General features: G+C 41.4%; 1 protein-coding gene across 1 annotated transcript in view; it reads right to left on the bottom strand.

Moving 5' to 3' along the window:
• Nucleotides 1-10,360: 10,360 nt before the first annotated feature.
• The window catches only part of GABRA1 (gamma-aminobutyric acid type A receptor subunit alpha1), a 52,396-nt gene continuing 36,611 nt past the window's right edge, over nt 10,361-26,145 (bottom strand). Inside the window, exons 6-9 of the mRNA XM_084832393.1 lie at nt 25,320-25,463; nt 18,812-18,964; nt 14,918-15,120; nt 10,361-10,675 (exon numbers count right to left, since the gene is read on the bottom strand). Of these exons, the coding sequence (XP_084688519.1) occupies nt 10,361-10,675; nt 14,918-15,120; nt 18,812-18,964; nt 25,320-25,463 (815 nt within the window). The remainder of the gene's footprint in view (nt 10,676-14,917; nt 15,121-18,811; nt 18,965-25,319; nt 25,464-26,145) is intronic.

Genomic DNA, 26,145 nt, shown 5'->3' with positions numbered 1-26,145 from the left:
GCGGATCGGTCCTGCACTCCGTGCTCATAAGAGCAGCATGGAGTGGTGAAAATGGGGCATTCCCAGGGGCAGGGCAGAGAAATCAGAAATCCAGTACAGGATGTGTCGTCCAGCTGCCACTTCCCACGCTCCGAGGTCCCACTGCTAAACAGCTGAAATTGGCTGTCTAGCCATGAAATCAGGGCTTGGGGAGCAAGGAGGAGATCCTCTCCTCACCACTCCTCCTGCCCTGCACTGGATAAGTGGTTGGCCCTGGGGTCAGAGGCAACCATCGATCTTGATAGGATTGCTCCCCTAAAGAGCAAAGTGTAAAAATTCAGATCTGCTTCTATAATACAATTTAAGCTTATACCCAATGAACAATGCATGAAACTCATACTGTATCTCTGTGAGCTTCAGGGCTGTGTTGGAATTTGAACCCAGGTCTCCATGGCCCAGGATCAGACTTCAAAGCCTGGGACCGCCAATGTGGTGCCCATGGACACCTCTGTTGACATCTGGCAGGCTCCCTACTTCTCCTTATTTTTTATTTTACTTGTTAAGATGATTTTAATAATTACTATTTTAAAAGAGAAGAGGATCTCTTGTTGAAGGTGAAAGTGGAGAGTGCAAAAGCTGGTTTGAAACTCAACATTAAAAAAACGAAAATCATGGCATCTGGCCCCATCACTTCCTGGCATATAGGAGGGGAAGAAATGGAAGCAGTGACAGATTTTACTTTCTTGGGCTCCAAGATCACCGCAGACGGTGACTGTAGCCATGAAATTAAAAGACGCTTGCTCCTTGGGAGGAAAGCTATGGCAAACCTAGACAGCATAGTAAGAAGCAGAGACATCACCTTGCCGACAAAGGTTTGTATAATCAAAGCTATGGTTTTCCCAGTAGTAATGTATGGCTGTGAGAGCTGAACTATAAGGAAGATTGAGCACTGAAGAATTGATGCCTTCAAACTGTGGTGCTGGAGAAGACTCTTACGAGTCCCCTGGACTGCAAGGAGGTCTTAGGGATGTCAGAGAATTTCTCCACGAATCTCCGGGAAGCCGAATGCCAACACATTCGGCCCCAAGAAATTGGTGGAGAAACGGTCCGCCACACCCCCCGCCACACCCCCGGGATGGGACTTACCTTGAGCGAATGTCCCTGGCCGCCATTTCCAAGTAAAAACAAACAAACAAGCAAACAAACAAATGTGATAGGCTATGTAAAGATTTACGTAGCCTATCATGGCTGACTTGGGGGGGGGAAGCGCATATGCAAATGGCGGCGCCCATGGGCGCCGCCATTTGCGTACGCGCTTTTTTTTCCCCCCCAAAGTCAGCCGTGATAGGCTACATAAAAATTTACGTAGCCTATCACGGCTGACTGCAGGCCAGGGACGCAAACGGCGGCGGCTACGGCCACAGCCATTTGCATCCCGGCAGGAGAAGGGGTTTCGTGGCCAGTGAGACGGGGCGCTCCCCCCGGCCAGAATTTCGGCGGGGAGGGATGGGGCACCTCCCCCCTGGCCAGAATTTTGGGGGAAGGGATGGAGCACCTCCTCCCCACCGTGAAGCAAGCTTCGGGATCAGGTAAGTGACTTTCGTCCATCCCTAGGTCTAATCAGTCAATCCTAAAGGAAATCAACCCTGACTGCTCATTGGAAGGACAGATACAGTTAGGGATGTACAAAACCCCCCTTACCTGGCTCTGCCAGGTTCTGCTCGGGGGGGGAGGTGCTCCATCCCTCCCCCCAGAATCCTCGCCAGCCGGCTCCGCTCCGCGGGGATTCCGCAGAGCCACCGGCTGGCTCCGCCAGCAACCGGACATCCGGCCGCTGGCTAGCAGGGACACAAATGGTGGCGGCCATAGCTGCCGCCGTTTGTGTCCCTGTAGTCAGCTGTGATAGAGTATGTAAAGACTTACGTAGCTGATCACGTCTGGCTTTAAAAAAAAAAAACGCATATGCAAATGGTGGCTATGGCCGCCACCATTTGCGTTCCTTATTTTTGGCCGTCTTAGTCTACATAAATATTTACGTAGACTAAGACGGCGAAAATAAGGAACGCAAATGGAGGCGGCGGTAGCCGCCGCCATTTGCGTATGCGTTTGTTTTTTTTTAAGCCAGACGTGATAGGCTACGTAAGTCTTTACATAGCCTATCACGAATGGGGGGGGGGAACAGACTGCAAATGGCGGCAGTGGCAGCCGTTCGGAAGACCAGCTGCCACTGCTGCCTCTGCCGAAGCTGCCGCTGGAGCCGCCGCCGCCGCCCGGAACATCCGCCCCAGGTAAGTCTTATCCCGGGGTGGATCCGCGGGGGGTGGACGGGTGGCAGGCCGTTCCGCCACAGAGTTTGGGGGGGCCTAATGCACTGGCATTCGGCCTCACCGAGATCCGTGGCGGAATTCTCTGACATCTCTACAGATACTGAAGCTGAAGCTCAAATATTTTGGCTACCTAATGCAAAAAGAAAAGTCCCTGGAAAAGACCCTGATGCTGGGAAAGATTGAAGACAAAAGGAGAAGGGATGAGATGGCTAGATAGCATCACCGATGCAATGAATATGAACTTGAGCACACTCCGGGAGAGAGCAGAGGACAGGAAGGCCTGGCATGCTATGGTCCATGGGGTCACGAAGAGTCGGAGACGACTGAACGACTGAACAACAACAATTTTAAAAACTGGGAGGCTGGCATGCTGCAAAGTGAAGTGCTGCCCTCCAGTACCATTTTTTCTTGGGTTCAAATGAACGGCTTTCTGTTTTGGAGCTTAGTCCACATGTCTGCCTTGTACTTAGGTTCTTAGACAGGTTACTTTTCTTTTAGTCTCACCAGTTTGCCTTCTGGAAAATGAGTGTTTGGTGACTGGCCATGCCTTCTATAGCAGCCATTTTGTGAGAGCACCCACAACACCCTCTCAAAATTCCAAATGAACCCACTGACCCCAAAAAGTTGGAGAACCCTGATCTAGCCAGTTACACCACACTGCTGCTTGGTTCACTTGCTTCACTATTTGTGCTTTCTGAGTTGAGTAATTGTAGTCTGGAAATATATGAAAGGTTTCATTTTCCTTGTGACAATTTCAAATTTATCTGGACAAAGCCAGACAGAGTATGATCCCAATCCACAGATCCTCCCATGCAGCAGTGGCCTGTGAAGGTGGTCTCACCAAACAGATGCCTGATGCCTGCTATCAGTAAAACACAGTACAGAAATAGTTGATGAGACTGACACAAAATCTTGACAATATTATCTGTGTCAAGTCACTGGAGAGTGTTTGATTCCCCCCCCCCCAAACCAAGATATTTCAAAGTGCTGTCCATTTGTTTTTATTAAGCTAAAGAGGGTTTTCTTTTTCTTTCTTTCTTCCTTCCTTCCTTCCTTCCTTCCTTCCTCTTTCTTTCTTTCTTTCTTTCTTTCTTTGATTAAATATCCTTTGATATCCTTGTCTATCCATCCAGCTCATAGCAACCAGATATATTTAAAATGTTGTAAATAAAGGGGGAACCATTGGGGGGAAAAAATCAACCCTGACTTCTTTAGTCCATCAAAATGCCCCAAACAGCTGCTGCCCTGTGGCACTGATTCAGAGAGCCATCAGCAGTTCTATCAAAGACTGGAGACCATCAACTTGGCAAGCCATCACTAACTACGGAACAGAATCTCGCAACACCCCACATCCCATTGTCTCTCTTCTCTAGTTCTCTTATAATCACAGTAAAACAAAATAAGTGTTTTTTCTGTGGATCAAATGCTGGTGCATTCGACAGGTGCATTGAGAAGGAAGCATTCAAATCTAACCCATGAGGGTGGGGATGTTAAATGCAATTCTTTGTCATTTCTGTTTCAATTATGCCTTCAAACAGATTTCTTTTTGTAGCATGCTGCCCACACATCAGTGAAGCGAAGGAAATGTGCAGATAACTTCTGTGAACCCACTGAAGTTTGACCAGTGTGGTGTAATGGTTACAATGCTTGACTAGGATGGAGGAGAACCAGATTCAAATCCCCACACAGCCATGAAGCTCACTGTTGCCTTCCAGTCATGATCTCTCAGCCAGACCTACCTCGCAGTGTTGTCCCTAAGTGTCTGCTTGTCAGTTCAGTGTGTAGGGTTTGAATGTGTCCCTGCTTCATGTGCTCCTTGTGTTTTCTCCCCACCCCTCCCCTTCTTATCAACACATTGATGGTTTTCATGTATGCTTTCTTCTCAGGTACGTCTGAACAAAAGTAAATCAGACCAAGAGGGCATGCACATAAAGCAGGGATAGGAAACCAGCGACCCTCCCCAGATATTGTTGTACTCCAAATCCCATCATCCCTAACTATTGGCCATGCTGGCTGGGGCAGTTCACACACACACACACACACACACACACACATACAAAATGAGTACATTTCAAACATTGCAGACATGAAATGCACACAAAAATGTGTATATCTGCAAAATTGCTCACAAAAATGATTTATTAAATGTGGGAAATGTGTACATTTGGGGGAAAATTTGTACAAAAATGCAGATCTTAAGCTCCCCTACTCCCCCACAGATTGGGCTCATGCACCTATTCTAGGATAAAAATTGAAGAAAAAAAGATGAAGCTTCTAGATAAGGATTTAAAGTAATGTCTGTTTTGCCTGAGTCTCAGTCTAACCTTTCTCACAAAGTTGTTGTGTGGATCAAAATGGTGGAGACCCTGCCCACATGTCTTGGAGGAAGACAACAATGAAAATGGAATAAATAATGTTTTAAAATAGCCCTGTTCACATGACATAGGGACTGTTCATAAACCTCAGATGAATATCTGGAAATTAAAGGTGGGGCCAGCAGGTCTGATTTCATTCAATATGTGTGGGGAGGCAGTGGTGATGAAGCTTTAACTATGTACTGCTAGAATGAAATTGACAAAATAACACAGGCTAGATTGTGTCCTAAATTCCATTGTAATCAATGACACTTGGCTGTAAGTGCAAGTAATTCCTGCTCTACTGCTTTCAACGGGAGGGAGTCACAACCAAACATTGCTGGACTGTGCCCCTAATATTCCATTTTTGTCGTGCTAGATGTCTAATTAATATTTTCACTGAACCCATGTTAATGTTAAACCTTTAACCTAAATGCTGAACCGACATTTATCAGTACTGATGCTGGCAAAACTCAAAATTAAGTGGCTTTTAAGTAGAAACTGCTATGTTCATAATGCTTGGATGTGTACCAAGCTTGGATGTCTATCTAATGAACTTTGTTATTCACATCAAGATTCTTTATGAGCACTTGCATGGTTTTTTCCCTGTCCTTTCAGCCAGAAAGCTTTTCTAAAGTTCTTAAACTTTAGAAAACCTCCTTCCATGCTTGTAGCACTGTGGTTGTCTCTTTTTCGAAAGAAAAATAACGTTTCAGCCTGACAGGCACATCCTGACATGGCCATGTGACCACCCCTTGTGACACACCCTGGCATGGTCACTTTACTATTCCAGGAAGTGCTGCCAGACTGAAATGCTATCTATGGAGACAGCGACACTTGCTAGGATGGTGTGCACATGGCGTTTCAAGGAAGAGGAGCTCAGGAGAGAGCTACACAGCCTGAAGTGGTGGGTGGTTGGCAAGGAGGAGATCTGTGCTTTTGTAGCAGTTCATATATACAAAACAAGAACTTCGAATAATGGAGAACTTTCATCTAAGATTGGACAGAGGAATATGGAATGTGGCAAGCAAATTATGATTTATGTTGGGGAACATTCGCCTATCACTACTTCTCAGATAGAATGGCTTCTGCTGCATTCTTCCTGGTTCTTGACATATCACTTTGACAATAGAGCACTTGGCAAAAGAAAGCAACAACCCCCATATTTATTTTCCTGTTTGTTCAGTGTAGGTTCAAAATCCCTTTGACCTCAGAAAGGCAGAACCCATTGATCATCTTTAGTTTTATAGCAGTTTCAACAAACAGTGTTCTTTTCCTGTCTTGCTGAAGAGTGCTTTCAAAAAAAGTAAAGGGAATTTAGCTGTTCGTTGTAATGTGTGCAATAGACAGCTATGCTGTGAGTGCAAAAAGGTTCAAAAGCCCCTCAGCAGTTCAATCAAAAGCCTTTATCAGCATCAGTGAAGTCTCTGTCTTCTTAGATGGGCCTGGAGCAAGACAAAAGAAAGAAAAACCCAAGGCTCTGGAATCTTGTCGTTTAGAAGCTTTTACTTCTCCATTTCTGTCTGACATCATTTATAAACAGATGTAACGTGACAGCAACAGCTTGACAGGATAATACACTTCACTTGTATTATCTACAGCTCGGTCAAGACATGTTTTTATTTAAGCCATGTCATGTTTATGTACAACAGGGGGATGTGTCTTTTCCCAGAAAATCTGAGGAAATGTTAAGCTGTTCACTTTTATTGCAGTGGCTTGATGTTTTCCAATAGGAAAAGTATAAGTTTCCCCAATCGCAGTCATATAGTCATGCAGTTATTTTGATGCATCTGGCAATCTGGTGTAAGGTCTACTTTGTTGAAATTTCAGGTCCTTAAAGCAAAGCAAACCCATCCTATAATTACAATGTTGTGATTTAACTCAGCCTTTCCCAACCTGATGCCCTCCAGATGTTTTAGACTTCAGCTCCCATGATCTCCAGCCAGCTTGGCCACTGATCAGGAATGCTGGAAGTTGTACTCCAAAAACCTGGGGGGTGTTAACAGGTTGAGGAAGGCTGCTTTAACTCAACTGTTTTGGTTGTTATATCAGTGGGAGTTGATGGGAAGGACAGAAAGTTACTTAATGAGAACAATGGCAGGTGCAGACCTGGGGGGAAAAAAAGAAAAGAAAGGAGGTCCCTTGAAGAAGTACCTGCTATCCTAAGAGTTTACAGCTGTTGATGGATTTGCACAAATGTCTCAGTAGCTTCTTTGAAAACTAACATCAGGGACTCCAGTAGATGCCACTCTATGATGGACTTAGGAAGTCCCATTCTTCTTCTTTAAAAAAAAAACCAGTAGTTTTTAACTGTCAGATGAGAATCTTTCATTTACATCATCTACAATTTGAACAAAGCTCTCACCTTATTTACTGTAAATAAGTATCCTTATTTACTGGACTTCCTTGCTTTCTTATGTTCTTTTATGACACAAGTTGTAAAGCCCTTGAGCCTATATAAGTTGAATATTTTATTGTCCCTAATCATCCATCCCAAGCTTTCAGATCAACCATGATCATTCTCTTGACTGAACAAGGGCATATACAGGAACATTCTTGGTGGCTGGCTGCTCCATAAACATGGACCTCCCTCTTTGGGGGCATCAACCAATTAGAAGCCTAATCCATTCCTAGAATCACCATAAACCCTCCTCATTTGGTTTGGCTTTTATTTAGATTTATTTTTATTAGACTTATTAGAATTGCATCTAATAATCAATGCAATATATTGTATTCTACAACATATTGTCTTCATCAGTATATTAATATTACACTTTGTTATTGGGCTGGCTTTTAGTTGCTGGGATTAAGCCTGTATGGGGAAACTTTAACCAGTTTGTGCCATACATTATATTTTCATTGATTTCACTGTGTATTTGGTGGACCATCTCAAGCCATGAATAAGATGTGGATTAAAAATGGAAGAAAATACATAACAAAAGGACCACACTTCTAAACAATATATAAAATTGTACAGCAAGAACTGTTTTTCACACCCCTTTCCAAATATTCTGCCTTCCAAATCATTCATTTCTTATAAATGGCAAAAGGGACTTTGGTCTGCTTTGTCATTTATCAGATATGTCTTACAGTGAAGCCATGTTTAAAAATAAAATAATCCACCAAGTAAAACATTCACTTGTGTTATTCATAGTTTTTTTTTAAACTTTATTAGTATAATAGGATTACAGTTTGACATAAAATAACGAGCTTTTGCTAAACTCTGTAAAGCATTACATGCGTCTGCCATAAACAACCTCTATTATAGATTTAGGTCTTATTGCCACATCACTGCACTGAAGTGCAATAAACATTCAATGTCATTTTTTTTTTAATTATCCCAGGAGTAAACAGAAACTGTCCTCTATAAGAGTGTATCATTATTTTCAAGGAAGACTTACTATTATTACATGGTTTAGCAAAGCACTGTAAAAAAGCTACATAGAGAATACCTTGTCTTTGATAAACTGTGCAATCAGATTTATACAGTATACTATTCACATAGACTAACAAACTAAGAGATGATATAATGCAGTCATTGCATAGCAAAAAAAGCAGGCTAGTTAAGTAATATTCTCATCTAATGTGCAAAATGCAGACCAAAAGGTAGCAAAATGGATAATTAGGAAGGTAAAATTCCCTTAATGAACACACTAGATTAAACGCCAAAAATAACAAGATAAACAAATACCGAAGTTAAAGAGTCATATTTTATTTTAATTTTTTCTATACATATATCTACACATAATACCAGAAGATAACACATCCTCTTTAGTACGCTCCCATCAGATTATCTCATCAAGTTTAGACAGGACTAAATGGTAGACAATGAAGCATTAGTTTTTTTAAAAAAAAGTGTTTTCTAAAGAAAAAGTTGACTATTTCATTTTGTAGATACTAAGTGAGCAGCAACCTTTTGATTTATTGAGAAAGAGTATATAAAACATTGCCTGTAACATGTATAGATATCAAACTGCCTATCTTATTAGCTATTTCAGTTGAAGGTCCATGTAGCATTGTTTTTAAAATGCATTCACTACCATGTTTTATGGATTCTGAACCACTGTATTAATGCTTCCGAAAATCCATCAACGTCTCAAACATTTTTGAAAATATCCATCTCTGAAATCTAATTTTTATTTTCCTTAAAATAAGTTCTCAGCAGAAATGAAACTGTCTGGAATAATTTTGAAGGGAATACTAATAACTTGCAAAATGGACATCTTGTATTTAAAGCCCTTACATATTGTTCCTACAAATATATTGCTACAGTAAAAATGAAATGTAATAAGTTTACTCAATAAAATGTATTTTCCTGTACATTCTTTTGTGTATGTTTTTATCTGTATTTAATGCTACATATATTACATCACTTATCGTTAACAGTTATGTATCAGCAAATATAGCAATAATATACAGATGACTTTTGTCTTAAATATTTTACCATTTTCCTACCAAATATAATTCCATATTTTAGTATTCACGCATTACCTGAGCATACCAGTCATTAGCCTAATAGTATACACTGGATGACAGTTTCAAACTGCAAGCTACTGTACAGATAGCCACTTTACAAATGGAATAAATCCCAGCTCTCCTCCTTGTCTTCTCTTTCCTTTCAAATGACACTGACTTTTTTTTTAACTGCAGGCTCTAAATGTTTCTTTTTAAAATATAACATATTAAGAGCTCAGAGAGGTGAACCCTACACAGTATATTGAGAACATAAAAAAGTAAAAAAAATGTACAATCTCATGCTGTATATTTACATATATTATCGAAATAATAGATTTTGTCTTTCTCTTTGCCATATGTTTCAATCTAAAGTTTTCAATGTACCATATCATAAAATAATATATTCAATGTATCTAGAGCTTGCAAAACTTTTTTTCTTCCTTTAAGTAACAAATGAACAACATCAAAAAACCCTGACAAAAATAACCCCTGTAATTACCCAAGTGTTGTTCCACCTAACAGATCAAATGGAATTAGAGCTCTGCACTTAATGTGCAATAGGTTTGATATTATCAAGTCAAGTGACAATCTGATGCTTAAAATAAGACTGCAGTGAGAGAGCATATTAAAGCATTCATTATCATTGATCAAATGTGCTATTCTGTGATAATCTGTACCATTAGTAAGTAGGCTTTCTTCTATGTAAATAACATTATATACTTTAAAACTGGTGGTTGGGAGTTTAGGCAAAAAAGAAATCTAGGAAAAATATTGTATTTTCTGGAATCCACCCCTCTGGAAAGATGTATATTCTATAAAAGAATTCAAAATAAGCAGCACTCCAAAAATGGAAAATACAATACTCTATGTGCCAACATGAACATATATAAAGACTGTTTTACCTTCTATCATTTTGCATAAAAATATTTCTCTTCTGACATGTACAGCATCTCTTAAGGGGACATTCAGTAATAGGTTTGGGTCTCTTACATTTCCCTCTCTCGTTCAGAGCCACGGTTCAGAATCGGGTGTCTACATCACATTGTTACAGCCCTAGAGTACAGAGTTAATATCTTTTCTATTATATATATGTATATATATAATATACTTTTTACTTTATAAAATAAGGAAATCTCAATTTCTTTAAGACAGAGGCAATGAAGCAAATGGGAATTACTGTGTGTTCAGAACCAAAAAGCAATTCCCAGTGCAAAAGAGACTGAACAGACTATATGGTTAATGGGGTTAGTGGGGACGGGTTTGGTCTTTAAGCTTGGGCTCTCGATTTAAATAAGTAGCCCAGTACACTAAATTAAAAATCCCAAAAAGCAATGGAAATGCTATTCTTGATAGTCGATCAATTTTGCTGACACTGTTAAAAGTTTTCTTGGGTTCTGGAGGCTTTGCTTCAGCTTTACCTTCTTTTGGCTCTATCGTGGCACTTTTAGCAATGGTAGCTAGTCCAGGGTCCCTTGCGATATTAGGGGTGAAGCTGGTTGCTGTTGCTGGCGCTGTAAATGAATTGTTTTTCATAATGAGAGGGTCCTTTACTTTCTTTGGCTAGGAATAAAACACACACAAAGATTTTACTCCAAGAAATCTTTTCAGTAGATCATCCATTCAAAAATACTATACTGCTGGCATGTTTGTAAATGATGACACGATGTCACATATTGAATTTTCTTTAAATAACAGTACATTATATAATATTTACTTTCCAGCATTGGCCCTAAGTGGGGCCCCTGCCGCCCCCAAATTTGCCACTGCAGCAGTGGTGGCAGCAGCAAAACAATTGGTGGTCCACCACTGAATTTCAGCAGCAAACAGTAATGGTGGCCCCCAAAAGCAAAATGTAGCTTTAAAACAAGGTGCGTGCCTTGTTCTTTTGGGGCCACCATTGTGGTTTCGTGCCAACATTTGGTGGCAAACTGCTGATTGTTTTGTTGCCGCCGCCACCGAAATTCAACAGGGCACAGCAGCCGTGTGGGCCCCAGAAGGTTCTGGGGGAAACAAGCCCCTGTAGCCCCCAAATTAGCCCCACCACTACTCTAATTGGCTCTCTGTCTTTTTACTTTAACAGGTAAAGTACATTCAGTGACTGGACAGTGTTGGCGGGAGAGGAAAACATTAGTGATATGCAATGCGACAGTACCTCACAGACTTTTGCATAACAGCTCCTGAGCAGAAGAAACAGACTGTGTAGTGAGAAATTTTAATTTCACAATAAATGCTCAAAGAAGGGCCATAACCATCCTTAATTTGCCCAGTGCCATCTTACATATGTTCACCAAGTCCGTCTTAGTGTAGAAAGAGATACATAGGGGAGTGTCTTAATTTTAGAAACAAATGGGGAGCTAAATGAGAAAGCTCCAACTGTTTCATTCATTTTTGTTATAAAAATGAATGAGAAACCAAAGAAATGAGTTGATTTTTTTAATGATTTGTTCCTCATTAGTTTCATTCCTTTCTCATTTGTTTACATTGGAGCCTTGCTAGAGAAGCCTGTACAGGTCACAGAAAGGTTATAGCGAGGGGGTAAGAGAAAGTCCAGTAAAATTGACAGATGTCCAATCACAACGACAACCACCGCCATTTTTCAATGTCTCCAAGAAAGTCTTCAACAGTTCAAAAGAGCCTTGCTTCAGGTGGCAGAGCGGGGGGAACAGTGGATCAAGACTAGAGAGCCCGCCCGCCCACCCCTTGGCTTGTATTGCCACCGGGCTGCCTGCTGGTCTTCCACCTGGCTCACATCCCTGCCGACTGATGCCACATCCACATCTACCCAGCCAGCCAGCCAGCTGCTGCTGCTGCCTGCCCACCCACCTTCCATGGAGCTCTACCGCCACCACTTTTGCTACTGCAACAGGCAACATGGAGAGAAAACAGCCATCAGCAGCAGCAGAGCTCTGCCAAGCACCTGCCCTATGCCTCACTGTTTGGTCTGAGGAAGGGGTCTTTCCTCAGAGCAAGGCATTGTAGGTGAGGTGGCCCCAGAGAGTGCCTGCTCTGGCTCTACTTTACTGCAACAGCAGCAAAGACTACCTAAAGTTCCTTTAACATTCCTTTCAGCAGCATTTGCTGCCATTGAGACAAGGCCCCCGAAGAGCAGATGCTGTCCAGGACCACCTCTCCCAAAGTGCCTCGTTCTGAGGAAGAACACCTTTCTCTGGGCTAAACTACTACAAAGCACAGGGGACCCAATTCAGATCAGAACTGTACTGTGGCGAATAAGGAGGTTTTAACACTTTGCCACCTGCTGGGCTGCCATGCCTGCAATGTATGTTGCCAGAATGTGATCCATTTGTTTAATACTTTCACTTTTGGCAATATAAACAGAGTGTATTGGGGGCGGGATCTGCAGTTTCCTCTTGCTGTTGCTTGTGATCAGATCAGTTTTCCTGCTGCTCTTTTTCTTTCACTTCCAGAGAGACATATATTTAGTGGCTTGTTGTTGTTGTTCAGTCGTTCAGTCATGTCTGACTCTTCGTGACCCCATGGACCATAGCACGCCAGGCCTTCCTGTCCTGCGCTCTCTCCCGGAGTGTGCTCAAGTTCAAATTCATTGCATCGGTGATGCTATCTAGCCATCTCATCCTCTGCCGTCCCCTTTGCCTTCTGCCTTCAATCTTTCCCAGCATCAGGGTCTTTTCCAGGGACTTTTCACATTAGGTGGCCAAAATATTTGAGCTTCACCTTCAGTATCTGTCCTTCCCATGAGCAGTCAGGGTTGATTTCCTTTAGGATTGACTGATTTGACCTCCTTGCAGTCCAGGGGACTCATAAGAGTCTTCTCCAGCACCACAGTTCGAAAGCATCGATTCTTCGGCTCTCAGCCTTCCTTATAGTCCAGCTCTCACAGCCATATGTTGCTACTGGGAAAACCATAGCTTTGATTATATGAACCTTTTAGTGGCTACTTTGTAGCTATTGAAGCTTTCACTGCAGAATTGCCAAACCTTGACTCTCAATATCTTTCTGAAGCATGTATTTCCATATACAATCTTTGTTCCTCTACCCAAATATTAGAACCCACATAAATAATAACCACACTGATATTTTTAAGAGGCATGAAAAATACTTGGAGAAAATAAATCCTTCAGAAGCCTTCTGGTGTAAAAGCTGCAGACTATTTCCATCTAATATGCAGAATAAGCAGAGTTAATCCATCTGCAGAGTATGATCCAAAAATCATTGAAGATCAGGAATGCTTTGGTTAGTTTCCCATGATCTGCACTAATTCCATTTTATTCTAACTTTCAGAGACAACCTAAAGACCTTGTCAGCCCAGCATTCAGGTAATCTGGTAAACTATTCACCAAAATCCATGGGGCATAATGGTAATGATATCACTTAATTCTATTGCAACCTGATTTGGAGCTGGGTTCTCATGTTCTGGTTGAAACAAACTGATTTATGGGCCAAATTCTTGAGCTCCTGATTACCATGAGAGGCAAGGCTGTGCTCAGCTCTGCTTTGCATAGTTTGAGACATTAGGTGTGGTGCAGAGTCAGTGGGGCCTTCAAACTTGTGAAGAGGACATTTCAGAGCCTGAAGGCCATTCTGGGTTCCTCAATCTGCTCTGGGTGATGATGATGATGATGATGATATGATATGATAATGGTGGTGGTGGTGGTGGTGGTGATGGTGATGGTGGTGGTGATTTTGCAAACCAGAACATATGTGTTCTGGCATCTACCAGACATTTCAGAGCAAAGGCCAGCAATTATGTTCATGAAAGTGCTTAATGTTAGCTGGGACATGCCCAGCCTCTTTGGGTCACAGAGACACAGACATACACACACTTCTCCTCCCCTTCTCAAACACTGTTATTTTCAGACTCAGGGATCCAAATCACACATGCATATATATCAGTTATGATTGGATGATTGCTTGATTGGATTGGACTGGATTGCTTGATAACTTGCTGCTGAATGTCTAAATTCTTTCCATTGCAAAGTCTTATTTTGAGGTGGTAGTAATAGGCAATATGAAAGCTCTTTTTGACAGTTAGGGAAGTTGGAGAACTCCACAACAGATTCCAATGAATTCGCATTTCTATAACCTGCAGATTCCACAGCAGGGTGGTTTTTTCCAAGTCATGTGGATTCCATGGATTTGCAGACCAGTTTTTCCCTTTTGGGGAAGGGGGATTAGTGATAATTCACATTAACTAATGTGGATTAGTGTGCAAGGGCACATTGGCACTAATGTGAATTAGCACAAATAGAATGAAATTCTGGTAAGAAAAATCCAATTCCATCAGTGATGGAATGAAAGAGGCTGGACAATCCATGAAACACAGATGGACTGGATTTAATGAGATCTGTACGTCTCTACTGGTGATAGCTGTTTTGCACATACAAAGCAATCACTACTAGTCACTGAGTGATTCATATGCTTGTGTGAATTTGCCCTTACCTGCTGTCTGTAAAAGAGCTGAAACAATTTCCAAATTTCAATGGAGATTTCAACATCTCTTTAATTAGTTAATAAACTAATTCATTCATTAAAAACTTACTTGTTAATGGCTAGTGTGAACTGCTAACATCTGGATTCTAACATAACCATTTTTGGAAGTTAACAAAATGTATTTGCTTGAGATTGTCAACCCAAATTACTTCATTATAAACAAATACGAGTATGGAAGCATTATAAACAAATAGAAGAATATAAGCAAACTGAACTCATAGAGACTTACTTTTGAATAAACACATCTAGGGTCAGATTGCAAGTGCACTTTTGCTGGGTATGTTCATGTTGCCCATGCAATATATAAAGTGTAATGTGAACATTTATGATTACCTTTTCAGGAACAACACTCTTGCCATCCCATGCATAACCCCTCTTTGTAAAGTAGTTCACTGTTGCAAATTCAATCAGTGCTGAGAAAACAAATGCATAGCACACTGCTATGAACCAATCCATAGCGGTGGCATAGGCCACCTTTGGAAGAGAATTCCGTGCACTGATGCTCAAGGTGGTCATTGTTAGCACAGTTGTCACCCCTGTAAAGCAAAGCAAGAACATCTCAGAATCCATTAGATCACCTTCTTATTGCTACCTCCATTTATCCACACAAATGCAATTTTGCTGTGTGTGTGTGTGTGTGTAGGTCATGGTATGTGCATATATCAGAGCATTCAGGATCCAAAGGGTTACTTTAGGATGCATGTCTAATGTTGATTAAGAGGCATTGCTGTTTGAGAACCATAAATCCCATTCCCAAGTATTGACTGAAAAAAAAATCAGTAACAGGTATTTAAGAATTTTTATTCTAGTTGTGAACAAGCGTCAAGCAGCTACTCTTACACTACTTTACACATTCACAACATAATCCTATGCATGTTTACTCAAAATTAAATTCCACTGTGTTCAATGGTGCTTATTTCCAGGTAAGTGTACGTAGGATTGAAGCCTTAGGTCTTAGAGTAACATTCCCTGATGTGTGATGGTCCTCCTATCCCATATTTCCTATCCTCAGTAAATACTGATAATAGGAGAGGAAACTAAAATTGCATCTGGGGGAAACTGGAACTGAGAAACAAGTGAAAACAGGGTTGACCCCAGTAGGCAGGGTGATACAGCCCACTTGAGATGACAGATCATGTTGTACCATAAATTGGCAAACCGTCAATTATTTAATTTATTCTTACTTTTTTCTACCACTTGGGGCGCCATTTTCATTTTCTGCCTCAGGCACCAAAATGTCTTGGGTGGGTTGACTCTGACTATAACCCAACTTGTTGTTGGAGGTGAATGAGAGTTACAGTGAAATCTCCACTGGATGACCTGGCTTAACCATTTTAAAATGAAATGAAGGGATCTTTCTGAATCCCATCTCACATTCTGTGGCAACATTGTCAAGCTGTTCTCCATTGATTAAGCTGGAGGGTGGGGAGGGGGGAAGAGACACCACTGTAGTAATATACTTTGCATTTTGAGTAGCACTGTTCCTCACCTGCCACTGAACAATTTACTTATAACTAGCCACCAAGCTTTTACTGAAAGTAAGAGGTCTGCATCTCTGTTACATTGCTTACCATTGCATTAAATCACATACTCACCCGTTACCTTGACAACTGCAGACATTGCATGTATTAAATCTCTGCTGCAGTATACTACTTCCACCGTGCCAAAACACACACCAATCAGGAATATCTTGCACTATCCATATTCAGATGCATTATTTATTGTTGGGGAGGGGAAATAATCTGACCTTTCAATTATCAGTCATCCCTATTCTGAAATGGCTCTGACTGCATTACCATTTGTGAAGAAAACTGACTTTAAGGTTGCAGTCTGCCTCATAGTTAGGCAGTTTAGTTAATTCCACTGAAGTTAATGGAGTTTTAGCATCCTAACAATCTGCAGGATTGCATCCCAATTGATCCAACCCAGCTTTCTATTTCTCTATTTCTATGTGTTTATGGAATTGGGAGGTTTTTCTTTCTCAGGTTACCTAAAGCTAAAGATGTTTTTAAAAAACCACACAAAGAAAGAAAGAGAATGAAAGACATGATAAAACAAATACTATGAATTTGGGCAGAAAAAAACATGACTTTTTAAGAGGCCAGCCCAGAAATGAGTTCAAATGGTTTGTTTTTAAACATTACTGAGAAGCTGTACTGAAATAGCAGCTCATAGGATCCTGTGTATGGGCCAAAGTACAAGTAATGGACCCAACCATATGCCTTAGGCACATTTTCTATCTATCTATCTGTCTGTCTGTTACACTTATATCCTGTCTTTTCCTCCAAGAAGCCCAAGGTGACATACATGTTCCTCCTCTTCTCCATTTTATCCTCCCAACAACCATATGAGATACATTAGGCTGAGAGTCAGTGATTGGTCCAAAGTCACCCAGTGAGCTACATGGCTGAGTGGGGACTAGAGCCCAGATCTCCTGAGTGGGGACTAGAGCCCAGTCCCAGTCCTACTCTCTAACCACTAGACCACACTAGTTTGGTGCAACAGGGTTGTGCTCTGCAAGGGTCCCTCCACACCTTGGCCAAGAGCAGATTAAAAACAGGCAGCAGAGAGACAGGATCCTTTCATATCTCATGGACCCCTTATCTCATGACCCATTAAAAGTTGCTTAACCTGAATAAAGGAGAAGAACAGGATTCCCAGATTCACAGCCATAGTATTGTGTCCTTGAAAGTCAATACATGTACTGCTGTGGCTTAAGCCAATTCATGGGAGCTTAGTGGCAGTTCTGAAGTCAGCTGTATTAGAGAAACAAATGCCTGATCAAACATTGAAACCAATGGGATTTATGTCCCAAGAAATACGCACTGCAGCCTTAATGTTTAGTGCTTCAGCTTAACTAGGTTGTGGGTCATGCTACTCAGGATTTACAGAACATCCAGTAAGTTATATGCAATTTCATTACACTTGCAAATCTTCTTGTTGTTATTTGCTTTCATTTCCCATTTGGATAGAATTTTAAGGCCAAAACAGGCATTACTTTAATTCCGTATCTAGCAGCTTTGTCTCCCCTTCCCCCATTTTTACTCTGGGCTGGGCATAAGGCCCCAATCCAGATCAGGACCTACCATTTGGAAGGGTTAGGGTCCATATTGGGACCCTACCATGGCGGGTGGGTAGATTTTAACATCCATATTGGGCTCCTGACACCTAGAGTAAAAGTAAACAAAAGAAGTAGCTTCTAGAAGTGTAGTTAAAGTAATGTCCATTTGGCCCTTCAAAGGGGGACCTGTCTGGGACCAAGAGTCTAGCTGTTGTTTTCAAAATGAATGGAAAAACTGGAGGAGGGGCAGGGGGAGCTGATATGAGATACAGAAGTTTAATATCATGCAAAATGCTGAACGCTATTCACAGTAAAAATAACTTCACTTGGAATCCTATCATTCATTTCAGTTGGAGTGTTGGTCATCATGAGATTGCAATTTATCTGAGAACACTGCTGTTATCAAAGCTATGGCCGCCATTTTGCTATAAAGCAAAGGTTGTCTGTCCTTACTGTAACTTTGTGTCTGCCTTTCTGTAGCTATCTCCTGTTTCTGAGCTCATCATTTCTGTGCAGATCCTGTTTTGTGGTACTTTACTGTTGTTCATACAGAGGTATAAATGAGGCATCGAAGCACAGAAAATATCGAATGGCAAAAATTAGTAGCTTTGCCGGTTTATCAAAACAAGGTTGTAGGGACTCCCCAAAAGGGACAACATCTGAAGTAAAACTCAGCTGCATTCTGGTGTTATGCCCTCTGGGTGATTTAAATGGCTTGTAGAGAGAGTGGGGCTGTGTACTCTGGTCTTGCTAGCCCTACCTCCATGCTATGTCCATAAAGGGGAAGCCTGCCAAACATACATAGGCTGTCCCCGTGACTAGGAACCTTCTGATCACACATTCCGCAGGCTTCCACTCTGTGGAGAAGTCCTCAATGCTTGGATAGCATGGGGGCAGGCCTAGCAGGCATGGGGCTAGCAACCAGGGCCCCCCAACTTCACTCGCTCCAGGCAATCTCATGTGGCGAGAATAACATCCAAGTCGGCCCAGGGACTGTCAGATGGGTTTTGTGAATCCTGTCTTACTACTAGATTACCTAACTTAGGGCAAGAGATACCTAAGCCCTGGTGTATTGAAATAGGGTCCTCACCTACAGACAGTCACCATGCCATGTAATTGAATGCTTACAGACATTTTAAATGACTCTGTTAATATAAGATACTTACCAAACACTGTTCTTGCTGGGACAGATTCTCTGTTGAGCCAAAAAGAGACCTGGGACAGAATCACTGTCATAATGCATGGCAGGTAAGTTTGAATGACAAAATAACCAATCTTTCTCTTCAAATGGAATTGTGTAGTCATCACAACATATTCTCCTGAATACAAGCAGGTGGGGTTGGTGGGGGGGAAACCCAAAAATAATATGTCAGTGAAATGCTTTTGTAAATAAATACATCGGATAAAACACTTAGAATTCTTCCATCAGAAATTATCCAGAAACTATTATACATTTTTTCTGTAAAATATTTTTTTTATTATTTTTTTGCAAGAACTTGTCAAGAGTTCCAATCTCAGAATTTTTGAAGCAGCCAACCCAGTATTTAGGAAAGATGGGTAATTTCAGGTTTCATTGGAACTGGATGGAATTTTTCCCAGCATCTAAGCCTTAGAGTCTAAGGTTTCATTAGCTACTAGATACATAACACCAAGTAATTTAGATGGAGTTTCACTCTTCATCATCCCCAAATTCCCTTTGAATGGATTTTTCCAATGACCCAGGATTTTCTCTTCCCCTCTAATCTGTGATTTTGTTTGACTTGCTGCTCAGGCATCCTATCTTAGAATCACTGGAATTTAGAGTTGGAAGGGACCTTGAAGCTAACATCTGCATGGCATCTGGTTTTTGCTCATAGCATACCATGGCTTAGATTGCATAGATCAAGCTGCTACTACCAACATGAATGCAGCACATCTGCCCTGAATGGTGACTTATGAGAAGCACAATAAGTCTCTTGTTTTGCAGTCTGCCTAGGACTCCAAAAATAAGGAAGGTCATCATGCATGTGGCCTGATATGCATAGTGATATACTGTACTCAGCTTGGTAGTCACAACCTTAGAAAGGCTGGGCACAGATGGATCTGTGAAGGGGGTGACTGGACTGACTTGTTTAAGGAGAGGTGATTTGCCCAAATGTCCCTTCTGACTCTTCCTGCTCTATGAATTATAAATTAGTTGTACAACTTTTATCTAAAAAAGAAAACACAAAATCATCAATCAGGTCTGATCACTATTTAATGGCTTGTGTGAAATGGTGTTTTCCAGAAATGAAACAAGCATCTAGTTTTTACCCTCATCCTTTGTGACTATTAGCTGAAAAATTAACATCATGAAAAGATCAGATTCCTTTGGGGTATAACAACGAGGTATTATATTCAGCACTGACTGTACTGAAACAAAATAAATGTAAGCAGAGAAAAGAAATGACTCGGTTTGAAATCAAATAGGACCCTCTGCCAAAATTAAAGATGAGATATATGACAGATTTCAGACTTTAAAAAAAACATAACAAAACCCTCAGTCCAGCTCTATTCAGGAGTGAAAAAATGGTGTCCTTGGATGCAGATGGCCGTTTCTAAGAGGATCAAAATCATGTCTCAAGCTATAGGCTCACAATGCTCCCCATAGCAAGTGTACACTGCCCTATGGCAAGTGGGATGAGCGACTCCCCTCCCCCTGCTGGCCTATGGACAGGTGGGGAATTACTGGACACTATTTCCTGAAGGGACACAAAGTGCCTCCAGGCAGTGGCACCCCACAACTCATCCTCCCACTCCACTCTACCTGGCCCTCCCCTGGGGGGGCTGGGGGGGGAGCACTGGGTGCCACTCTCAGGCGGTGTTCCATGTTCCTTTGGGAAGTGGTACCCAGTCGTGTGCACTTCCCTCCGTTTGGCCTGTCCATCTCCGTCCTGTAGCTGCATGGAGCACCTTTCCCTCAGGAAAGGTGGAGTGAGATGAAGCTTCTTCTGCAGGTGATATCTCTTCTGCCTCTGCACTTGCCAGGCAGTTGGAGCGCCAACCACCAAACAAACAGAGACTGCATATGGAGATGTTGGTTGCAATGCTTTATACGATACAATGACACAATCAGTTTGGGATAAAGAAAGAGTTATTTTTATATATATATATGTGTGTGTATATGTGTATATATATATATATATATAATGAACTTGAGCACGCTCCGGGAAAGAGCGCAGGACAGGAAGGCCTGGCGTGCTATGGTCCATGGGGTCACGAAGAGTCGGACATGACTGAACGACTGAACAACAACAATATATATATATATATATATATATATATATATATATAATTTACAATATAAATTATAAATTTATAATATATAAATCATAAATAATATTACATTCCCTAGGTGGAAAATTTACACTCTCATACTGCTACACTATGCACACAAGTTGCAAGGTCAAATGTCCTGTGCAGATGTCCTCACATACACCTGAAGCCATTGTGATCATGCTGGTCACCCAAGGTGCAATAACCCTAAAGCTTCTCTGTGCAGCACCTCCACCCAGCCACCACAACTGCCACCCCACCAAATAAATGTGAGTTGCACAAGAACATGGAATATCTCTTTCAATTACGACCTGCACAAGTGAAGTTTCAGGTGGATTGTGTTAGCATTGTTTCCCTCCCATCTCTTCATATGACTCTCTCTCTCTCTCTCTCTCTCTCCCTCTTTCTCTTTCTCTGTGTGTGTGTGTGTATCTGTCTATCTATCCGTCTGCGTGAGAGAGGTGCATATAGTCTCTTGCTCAGTGTTCCCAGTACAGAGTCTGGGGTCTTAAGCAGAGCTCTTTTCTTCTCTGCTTCTTCATATCTGCAATTTAAAAGATGGAGCTTTATATGAGAAAGGTACATGATCTTTTGCTGCATCATTCTTCTGCAGGTTTTACCATCAGGATTATGTATATGTACACACACAAACACAGATATAGATATATAAATACACACACACACACTTCAATTTGCATTGTAGTTCACTTTTTGCAAGCGTAGTTTTCTCTTATTCTTCCATTCTCTATATCTTATCTGCAGTGCTTTAGACATACTTCAGATGAGGACCTCTCCAGCCTTCAACAGGATCAAGTCTCCATTGTGAATTGTAGACATTATTATTATCATCATTATTTTTACAGATTTAATCTGTGATAGTCTTCCTTCTTTAATACAAGTGCTTCCATGTGTGTGTGTGTTTGTTGTTTTTGTTTTACTAGTCTGTGCAAACATCTTGTGCAGAACTTGGCACTAATCATAAATAACAGTGATTAATGTCTTTTAAGCCATTATGTTAATTTTGTTTTGATATCTTCGCAAATTGGAATTCCTTATTTTTTCTGCCTGAGCTGCCTCATTTTTGATCGCATTGACAAAATGCTGTGAATAGTGACTTGAATGTTAACTATGTTCTTTCTGTTAAGGCGACCTTTCTGCTGGAAAGCAAATAGGAGGACCTGTAAATGATCCCTCAAATCCTGCTTCTTTGGATGAAAATAACAGCCTGTTTGCAAATTTCTGAAGATGCAGCCAGCCGGGTAGGCTACATCCAGCTAGCACTCTCTTAGATGCTTATTTAGTTTATGATTGACAAAGAAAAGTGTGAATGAGGAGCAGGTGGAATATATTACCATGCCTGGAGCCACAGACTCAACTCTGTAATAGAATAGCTGCTTCCCATAATGGGGTAATTTGGTTTAGTTTATTGACCATTCAATCCAAGCAGTGGATTGAGCCCTTCTTGATGCCCCACTCCCATTGTGTTTTGCTTTTAAAGCTCGCCCCCTTTTTTCCAGATACTGGCAAAATCAACCAATTTGTTTGCTTTGATAACCTAGGATTTGAACAGTTGTAAACATTTCATAAACAGAACGCCACAACAACATACCACTGAACTCTGTTTATACACACACACACACACACAAGCACACATTTGAGCACTACAGGAGGTGTGGGTTCTTTTCAAAGAAAACTGCAGTATTCAAGTATATAAACAAATTGTCCTGGATGCAATGTGTACAACTCTTAGAATGTCAGGTCATCAAAGAACAAACAAATTTATTTTGTTCATTGCTTGAAGAAGAAGAAACATGAAAAAAAGAGAGACGTGTCTTTAAAAAAACTGAACACCTCGCTGATCCTATTGTTTCTTGAGTACCTTGGCAAGACACAGTAGTATTGTGGCAGAAGCAGAAGACAAGGATCAGCATAAGAATCATGCTGTGCTAGCAGTGGAGTGAGAGGGGGGTGTCCATGCCAGATTGTGCAAGCTGTATTCCTACAGAAGTGTTGACTGTTAAGTGTTGTCCCATTAACAACTGAGGACCAGGATACATAAGAGATCACCTGACCTCCCTTTCTGCCTGTTCAGTTGCTGCATTCATCAGGTGATAGCCTCCTGTTGGTGCCCAAGATTTCAGAGGTCCAGTCCATCATGAGCTGGAATAGGGCCATCAGTTATCATAGTGCCCATTCTTTGTAACTCCCTTCCAATATAAATTAGACAGAAGCCAACTCTCCTGGGTTTTCAGCACCTACTCAAAATGTACATTTTCCAGCAAGCATTCCCAGGTAGGAAACCATGTCTTCTGTATACAGTAATAATATCCAGTATTTAATTATTATCTTATACTGTATTGTATTTACATCACTTAGAAATTTATTTTAATGTGGGTGATTCATAAATACCATTAAATAAATAAGCCCAGTATTATGAACTGCAATGACTCACAGAAGCAGTCAGTAGAAGCGCAACACAAATAAATAAAATCATCATAAAATAATAGATTCGTATTCCCTCCATCCACCTGGTGGCACCTGAGTGAACTATGGTTAAAGTCGAGGTAGAGAAACCATTGTGAGCTTGGTCTGAGGAAAAATTGAAACTGCATCTAGATGTGCTATTCAGAAGTGCCACCTAGATGTGCAGCCCACTAATTCAAGGAACACTTGCATAAAGGAGGAACCTGGTGGGCAACACCATAGTTTTGCAGTCAGAGAAGCTCTCTTGTCAAGTACCATCTGCACACCAAGTAAGAATGTTCTGGGTTTCTGAGGAGGCATTCTCCGGGGCAGCTTCCAGGATATTAAATTTTATCCCCTTCGAAATCCGGCTGAGTACAGTCATATTCCAGAACAATTTATCACTGATTTTATTTTGAACAAATATATCCTGCCTTTTTCCTGAAGTGAGACTTAAGGCAGTTTTAAAGTGCCCCTTCTCTGAGCAATTTTGAGGGGGACCAGAACAGGCTCAAAAGTGTTTGCATATTTAGAGTGAGAGCAAGGAAATGCATGACTCATTGCCCTCACTCTGAAATAGCTTCATTTGCCCTTAGCGATGCCATTGCTTAGCTAAATCTGATTCACCATGTGATGTCATTATACCCTGGCTGGAAGAAGAAAACTGAAGGCCAAACTAGATGTGACTGATCATGGGAGCTCCACACAGAACAACCTTAATCATATAAAAAAGGTGAGGGGGTCCATTTTTAAGAGCAAAAGGAGTGTGTGAGTAAGGGGAACTGAACCTGCCCTCACTTGCAGTTTACTTTCCCACAATGCATCTCCCAAGTACTTTTGCCTAGCAGAAGCATCCAAAATTAATTTGGATAAATTTTGGATAACACTGGTTGAGGTGATGCCTCCAAGAAAAAAACAAAAACAAAAATGCAGCAGGCATTGGTAGCGAGGAGGAGATGGATCTCCCAGGATAGGGAGTCCCACAGCCTGGACACCACAACAGAAGGCCCTATCACATGTTCCCACAAATCACACCACAGACGGAGGTGAGACATGCAAAGGGGATGCAGAGAATAATGCACAGGGAACATTATACACCAGTGCTGAAAGAACTGCTCTGGTTTCCAATTAATTTCCAGGCACAAATGAAAGTGCTGGCCTGGATCTTAAAAACTAAAGTTGGAGGGGAAGGCTTTGCACACAGAATCATAGGGTTGGAAGGGGCCTACAAGACCATCAAGTCCAACCCCCTGCTCAGTGCAGGAAGCCTGGCTGATTCCCAGCCAGTCTCCCATCCAAGTACTAACCAGGGCTGACCCTGCTTAGCTTCTGAGATCAGATGAGATCAGGAGCATCCAGCCCTTTGCTGTTCCAGAGTATCTCACAGAACACCTTCTACTGTATGAGACTCCCCATATGCTACAGTCAGTGCTTAGGGTGAGGCTATCTGAAGTTAGGTTCCTTGGTACAATAGGCAAGAAAATTTGCCTTAGAAAATTTGTGAAAACTGTATCATTCTACATGGAAGTTCATTGCTGCCCAGATTTCAGTGGAAGTTTGATGGCTATATCAAGGAAAGGTGAACTGGCACCCACCAGATTCTATAGACTCCAACTCCAATAATCCCTGAGTGTTGACCATGGTAGCTGGGGCTTATGGGAGTTGTAGTGCAAAACACCTGGAGGGCACCAGGGTGCCTATTCCTGCTTTAGACATTTCATATAATACTCTTCCCACGTTTCTGTAGGTGTGGTTTTGATCATTTTGATAGAATTTCAGTCTTGTGATCTGATCTTAGTTTTTAAGGCCACAGAGTACACATTTTAAAACTAAAATGCATACATCCTATGGAGTGGTTATATATTTCACTCTGTAACTATATCAGTTATATAGAGAAGGACCGTGCTCGTCACCCACCTGTACTGGACTGCACAATTCCAGAATCTACAGTTTGTCCCATGAGATCATATTGGTTCAGTCGAGAACCATCATCAGCTACTACAACAGACTGTGCTGGTTCCCGTGTCCACTCATACATTACCTCCGATTTTGTATAAGCATCTAATTGGGGAAGAAAGAAGTCATTTCCAAAAGTAGTTTAAAAATAATAATTGGCCATCTCATTTCTGATCATGTCATTTGCTTGCCCGTCCCTCTTTCTGATAAGATGATCATTTCTGTTCTTTCCACAACAACAAAGCAATGAACACAAGTGTAGAATTGTGTATGCCAATATTAATATTCTTTTGTTTAGTGATCTAACTGTACCCCATGGAATGGCAGAAACATTGATAGGAGTTTGATATTCAAATCTTTTAAGAATATTCTGAAGTCACTGAAATTTGTGAAGACCCAGCATTGCTGAAGATTATACAAGTGTATCACCCCAAAATGCAGACATACAGATTTTTTCCCCCTTATTTGTCTGACAGATGGCATGAAAGCACCAGCCACAATGATCCAGTTTGAATGTTGTCAAGCATGGATTCAAACACTGGCTTGTTCATGCCCCCACAAGCCAGAGTTCCAGGTTCATAACTCACAGAAAACAACCCAGGGTCAGAGGATCCTTGGGTTGTTGATCACAGCGAGAGTGGGCAAGCGGAACCAGCATGGGTGCTCACTCCTGATCGTTCACCATGATCCATGGTTTAAACAACCCATGAGGAGTTGTGATGTGTGAACTGGGTCAATATCTTCATAGAATCATAGAATCGTAGGATTGGAAGGGGCCTATAAGATC

Source organism: Heloderma suspectum, chromosome 2 (assembly GCF_057233095.1).
Source record: "Heloderma suspectum isolate Gila_16-S chromosome 2, 16-S_ref, whole genome shotgun sequence".
In the NCBI taxonomy this organism is placed as follows: Eukaryota; Metazoa; Chordata; class Lepidosauria; order Squamata; family Helodermatidae; genus Heloderma; species Heloderma suspectum.
Note: the sequence above shows the minus strand (reverse complement) of the source record. Positions and strands in the feature narration are given on the sequence as shown.